This window comes from Neoarius graeffei, chromosome 19 (genome assembly GCF_027579695.1).
Source record: "Neoarius graeffei isolate fNeoGra1 chromosome 19, fNeoGra1.pri, whole genome shotgun sequence".
NCBI classification, from domain to species: Eukaryota; Metazoa; Chordata; class Actinopteri; order Siluriformes; family Ariidae; genus Neoarius; species Neoarius graeffei.
In genome coordinates, this window is record NC_083587.1 from 215,766 (window position 1) to 222,053 (window position 6,288).

The 6,288-nt window shown below is 47.6% G+C and overlaps 4 protein-coding genes across 4 annotated transcripts; 2 read left to right on the forward strand and 2 right to left on the reverse strand.

The window, feature by feature from the left end:
• Window positions 1-212: 212 nt before the first annotated feature.
• Window positions 213-786, forward strand: LOC132867787 (histone H2A-like). Its single transcript, XM_060900790.1, has one exon. It carries the CDS (start codon window positions 222-224, stop codon window positions 606-608), a length of 387 nt encoding a protein of 128 aa, XP_060756773.1. The 5' UTR covers window positions 213-221; the 3' UTR covers window positions 609-786.
• Window positions 787-880: 94 nt separating this feature from the next.
• On the forward strand, window positions 881-1,587 carry LOC132868074 (uncharacterized). The gene is made up of 2 exons (XM_060901039.1): window positions 881-891; window positions 973-1,587. The coding sequence occupies exons 1-2, from the start codon at window positions 881-883 to the stop codon at window positions 1,253-1,255; spliced, it is 294 nt and encodes a 97-aa protein (XP_060757022.1). The 3' UTR covers window positions 1,256-1,587.
• A 335-nt stretch (window positions 1,588-1,922) lies between these two features.
• LOC132867760 (histone H2B-like) lies at window positions 1,923-2,572 on the reverse strand. The gene has a single exon (XM_060900767.1). It carries the CDS (start codon window positions 2,353-2,355, stop codon window positions 1,981-1,983), a length of 375 nt encoding a protein of 124 aa, XP_060756750.1. The 5' UTR covers window positions 2,356-2,572; the 3' UTR covers window positions 1,923-1,980.
• A 170-nt stretch (window positions 2,573-2,742) lies between these two features.
• Window positions 2,743-3,301, reverse strand: LOC132867774 (histone H4). The gene has a single exon (XM_060900779.1). The coding sequence runs from the start codon at window positions 3,272-3,274 to the stop codon at window positions 2,963-2,965; it is 312 nt and encodes a 103-aa protein (XP_060756762.1). The 5' UTR covers window positions 3,275-3,301; the 3' UTR covers window positions 2,743-2,962.
• Between the last annotated feature and the right edge of the window lie 2,987 nt (window positions 3,302-6,288).

The window sequence follows — 6,288 nt, forward strand, 5'->3', positions numbered from 1 at the left end:
CACCAAATCCAACACCACAACTCGGCCAGATAGACACACACACACACACACACACACACACACACACACGGCATGGAATTTGACGGCATGTTTGTGATTGGTTTTTCAGCCACAACGATCTTAACCAATCAGAGAGTGGCCGTGTTGTCTTTATCAGAGAGGGCTCGAGCTGCAGCGCTTTTTATTTCAGAGTTGTTCCTGCAGCGGATCTGAGCAGCAGAATGAGCGGAAGAGGAAAGACCGGTGGTAAGGCTAAAGCTAAACCTAAAACTCGTTCATCCAGAGCCGGACTCCAGTTTCCCGTGGGCCGTGTCCACAGGCTCCTGCGGAAAGGCAACTATGCCGAGCGTGTCGGCGCCGGCGCTCCAGTTTATCTGGCCGCCGTGCTGGAGTACCTGACTGCTGAGATCCTGGAGTTGGCCGGTAACGCCGCTCGTGACAACAAGAAGACTCGCATCATTCCCCGCCACTTACAGCTCGCTGTGCGCAACGACGAGGAGCTGAACAAACTGCTCGGCGGAGTGACCATCGCTCAGGGTGGTGTGCTGCCGAACATTCAGGCGGTGCTTTTGCCCAAAAAGACCGAGAAGGCCGTCAAGACTAAATAAACTCACCCACTGCTGCGTTCGTCAGTCCCCAAAGGCTCTTTTAAGAGCCACCCATCTATGCTCAAAAAGTGCAATTTTTTTTAATCCTTTCCCAGGTTTTGTGGTATTTCATAGCTCTAGCACAAAAGGAATTCATAAACAATATAATCAAGTGGTATTAATTATGATGCATTTTATTTATAACGCATTTTAGCCGTAATAGTAACTAATTAGTAACACTAATAATAGTAGTGTGCTGGCGATAAAGGAAGGCTGATGGGTGAAAATAGATTATGACGGCGCTGTCCGTGCGGCGATTGAACCTACAAAACGCGCTAAGCTGCGCTGTTGGCTCTGCGGAGCTGCGCGAGCGGCAATAAATTAGGCCCGGCACCGTGGCTCTGAGGGAGATCCGCCGTTATCAGAAATCTACTGAGCTGCTCATCCGTAAGCTGCCCTTCCAGCGCCTGGTAAGAGAAATCGCTCAGGACTTTAAGACCGATTTGCGCTTCCAGAGCTCGGCTGTCATGGCACTGCAGGAGGCGAGCGAGGCATACTTGGTCGGCCTGTTCGAGGACACTAACCTGTGTGCCATCCACGCCAAGAGAGTGACCATCATGCCCAAGGACATTCAGCTGGCACGCCGTATTCGCGGAGAGCGCGCTTAAACGCGGACTCCGTCTAACGCACACAAAGGCTCTTTTAAGAGCCGCCTCACTGTCTCACAGAAACGAGCCCGTCTCCATCCCCTGCACGGAACACCGTTCTGTTTGAGCTCACGGTTCGAGTGGAGTCGGAGCAGTGAAACAGAACAGCTGTTAGGACACAGTGGCCAGAGTTCTAGAACTCCTCGCGGTTTGACTGACAGGTTTTTGTCCTTTTAGATATTGTGGTGTCTGAGCGCCGCTTCAGTAATCAGAAGAGAGAAGCAGAAAGTTTTCTCCGCTGCTTGGAAATGAGCAAAGGTAATGCTGTATTTAATAATTGGTCTATGTGTATCAAGGACAAATCTTTGTGCGTATTTCAATACATTTATCACAATGGACATTGCCACAAGGCAGATTTCCATTTATCTGCAGATACAAATAAAACATCTTAAATAACTAAAACTACTCAATAGAACTCATTGCGCAGCACCCATATAATTTTTACTCTTATTTTCACTTTGTAAGTAAAATAGCTCCTTTATTTACTCATTGATGGAGGTTGGTTTCCCTGATGTGGCAACTTTTCTCGATGTATCTTCCGTAAATAAATATTTATTCAACTCTGCACTTAGTGTAAGACAAGGAAGCAATACAGAGAGAGACACGAATTTGCTCTTCTATGAGAAAGTGGGTGGCTCTTAAAAGAGCCGTTGGGTTGCTGAAGGCGGCCGCAGCAGCAGCGCGCTTTACTTGGAGCTGGTGTACTTGGTGACGGCCTTTGTGCCCTCGGACACGGCGTGCTTGGCCAGCTCGCCAGGCAGTAAAAGGCGCACAGCGGTCTGGATCTCTCTGGAGGTGATGGTGGAGCGCTTGTTGTAGTGAGCCAGACGAGAGGACTCACCGGCGATACGCTCGAAAATGTCATTGACGAAGGAGTTCATGATGCCCATAGCCTTAGACGAGATGCCGGTGTCAGGATGAACCTGCTTCAGGACCTTGTACACGTAGATAGCGTAGCTCTCCTTCCTGGACTTTCTGCGCTTCTTGCCTCCTTTACCAGCCGCCTTGGTCACGGTTTTCTTGGAGCCCTTCTTGGGCGCGCTTTTAGGTGGCTCGGGCATGGCGCTGCTCCTCGGGTAAACTGGAAGAGAATGAATAAGGCCCGCCTCGCGGCCGCTCTATTTACAGGTCCGCAGTGTAATTAGACACGAGGCAGGAACATATTTTATTGGCCAGAGTTCCAAACCTCCTCATACGGGGCGCCTCCTACCGCTCCGCCCACTTCCTTCCCCTCCGCCTCGCTTTGTCTCCCTTCCCGCCGTTTTGATGGAAGAATTTTATAGATAAGAATTCATTCTATTCTTATATTTCTATTACCACCATCTGAAGCGTTTCTCTCTCACACAGCTTTCATATAGAAACGGTTAAGTATTACTGATGTTACTCGTGTCTGCAGTTTCCTGTTCTCTGCTTCATTTTAAATAGACTTACTTTTTTATTTTCATTCAGATTTGCATCAAACAATACACATTAGAACGAGATTTCGTTGCTGTGGCTCAGTGTAGTGCAGAACGAAACAGCAAGTATATTACCTGAGAATTAAAAAAAATACATAGGCTGTTTTTCTCTTCCCTCTCTCACGCACGCTCATGGAGAAAGAGCTCTTTGTGGATGTTTGGGTGGCTCTTAAAAGAGCCGTTGTGTTGGTGCGGTTCAGTGTCGGAGCGTTTAACCGCCGAAGCCGTACAGAGTGCGTCCCTGGCGTTTCAGGGCGTACACCACATCCATAGCGGTGACGGTCTTTCTCTTGGCATGCTCCGTGTAAGTGACGGCGTCGCGGATCACGTTCTCCAGGAACACTTTCAGCACACCGCGGGTCTCTTCGTAGATCAGGCCGGAAATGCGCTTCACACCGCCACGGCGAGCCAGACGGCGAATAGCCGGCTTGGTGATTCCCTGGATGTTGTCGCGAAGAACTTTCCGGTGCCGCTTAGCGCCTCCTTTCCCGAGCCCCTTGCCGCCCTTTCCTCTGCCAGACATCGCGCTGTTCTCTCCAAGTCAAGCCGCTCAGTTCATGCCACTGCGCAGCGCCCACAGCCTTTATACACTCTCTACAGGACCGAGTTGAGACCCGGAGTGGGCGGGCCTCAGGCCTAAGAACAACGGTCCCGCAGTAAAACACATTCAAAAAGAAACAGAACGCCACAGCTTTTCACTGGCGAGCGCATTCTTCATCCTTTCTGTGCACAGAAACATTATCATTCACATTATTTTTTACGCCGTTTTGATCGGCTGAGCGAACTGCAAACAACTGCCGACAGATCATGGTCTGCTCATGCGCAGTTACTCCCTGTCAACAAACAAACAGCCATCACTGCAGACCCGGCGCCAGACACGGACTGACGGACGGGCCTTGAATTGCTTTGGGGGGGGCCACACATTTTATACGCCAAGCCAGGGCAACACAACTGTTTCTAGCAACCCAGGAGAGCAGCACAGACGTGACGAGTTAAATATTCTAAGAAACCTATAAAGCAACCAAAACAACTTTCCAAATGCTCAGCATATTAAAAGTTTTTTTTTTTTTTTGCTCCGCTGGCCTCACAACGCACAAAGCTGATTTCGGGTATCTACCGGAAGATGTCGTGATATGATCCCGTCCAGCAATAAAATGTGATTGGCTGAGACAGCTGCTGATTTACCCAGATACCATCTGAAGAAAAAATGCGATTGGTCGGTTGGTTCATTCCATGACATTAACCCATTGGTTCCCAAGAAATATTAGTCCACGTTTATAGCAATGATCCAGAAATTATTACTAGTGTTTCTGTACTCACGGATAATAATGAATGAACCGATCAGCCGATTTCGAATAGTTTCAATACATTTTAAATTGAGCACATTTTTCTTTATTATTGTTATACTGAAAAACTTTGACTTGTAGTTTACGTTTTTTTTGAGGGGGAAAAAAACAAACAAAGAAGCAGCAGCTGTGACGGGCTCCTATCAGGCCAAGTGCGGTCACTCGCCAGCCACTTTCAGGCATCTTTTTCGGGTTAGTGAGACCAGACCCTCTGAACATGAATGGGGAGATATCAATACTGGACTCTGTGAAAACTAACGGTCGCGAAGAGCATATGATTGAAATCGCCATGAAAAGCTGATTATACTTGAGTGTTAGGTTGGTTCTCATGACTCAGAAAAAGCTTTAAAATCCACTTTTCTCGTGGATTATTTTGACACTGCGCAGGCGCAGTACTTCTATAACGGCAGGAGAGGGACAGCGGCGCACGAAGCTGCAAGATGATTGGAAAGCTGTTGGTTCAGATCGACATATGATTGGTTGTTGGCAGCGGAACAGGCGGGATATTTGCAGACCCGTGCTGCCGTCAGAGACGGTTGATTAGAATGTTTGCTGCCGTTACGAACTGTCCCCATTCATTTCTATGGACGATTTCTTCAGTGACCTGTCTCCTATGAAAAAAAGTCTCTGCTCTGGGTTCCAGCAGGGCAGGCCCACATGAGTCTCAGGGCGGGCACGGCCCCCTAAGGCCCGCCCATGGCGCCGGGCCTGCATCATTGTAATGAGGTTAGTAAAAGCACTCTGTGTTTGTGTAACATTGGCGTTCCCTTTTGAGCCCGTCTGCGGCTTCAAGGCCCGGATTCTAAACTCCTCGGTCCACTACAGCTACAGGTCACAGAACGCAGAGCATCGCCTTATTACTCGGCCCGGCACTCAGCTCTGATCCACACCGATGTCTGTGTACACTGTTAACAGAGCCGATGCTTCACCACACAAGCACCCTCGAAAAAACGCTGCCTTGTTTTTCTTCCTCCCCCAACCTAAACGCTGGTTCGAGGCTGTGGGGTCATATTCTTGGGTTATTTTAACTCATTCTGAGTTGCTTTCTATAACCCAGCTGCTGGCTTAGTGGTTGAGGACAGTCAGATATGATGCAATCTACCCAGCAGCTGCGTCCATTTAAATCGGTCGTTATAGTATTTGCACTACATTACAATTAAAAAAAAAAAAAAGCTATTCTTCCAACTGTCCTGTCCAGTATCTTTCAAAATGCACTGGAAAAGGGCTGATTTTGGAGGGCAATAAACAAAGTGGTTTCAGCGGATCAGCAGAGTGGCGATCCACAGGCAGAAGGGAACCGACAGGGAAGGGAATGGACAGTCAATGGGACAAGGAGCCGCAAGCCGTAACCAGCTGTTTCTAAGCTCCTTCCCCTGCTGATTTTCAGTGATGATTGTGAATGATCTGATTAATTAACGTAAACAAATAATGGTTTGTTTGTGACGACCATGTTGTGTAGTTTTGTGTAGTTTTAACAGCTAGGCATTGTCCAGTGTGCTCAGGCACGGTCACTTCTAACCTTGCACAGCTGTTGGGCTGCTGTTGAGTCAAAACACCCCAGCCGCTGGGCCACACTACATTTAAAAGCACTGTTTTTCCCCCAATGAACAGTCTTTGTGCCCGGGAAGACGACGACTGGCAAGGGGGCAGTTTAAAGCTACACAGATTAAGGGTTGTAATATTATGTGCTTATACAAACTCTCCCTCCTGTAAAGGCAGCAAAATTACATGGAAAAATTTATTCATTTCATTTAATTTATACTTAAAATGCCCGTTTACTCAGAAAACAGAAGAAAATACAATCAGCATGGACTTCAAACTGCAAAATACAGGGAGTGCAGAATTATTAGGCAAATGAGTATGTTGACCACATTACCCTCTCTGTGCATGTTGGCCTACTACAAGCTGCATAGGCTTGAAAGCCTCCTACCAATTAAGCATACCAGGTGATGTGCATCTCTGTAATGAAAAGGGGTGTGGTCTAATGACATCAACACCCTATATCAGGTGTGCAAAATTATTAGGCAACTTCCTTTCCTTTGGCAAAATGGGTCAGAAGAGGGATTTGACGGACTCAGAAAAGTCAAAAATAGTGACATATATTGCAAAGGGATGGAGCACTCTTAAAATTGCCCAGCTTTTGAAGTGTGACCATCGAACAATCAAGCGCTTCATTCAAAATAGTCAACAG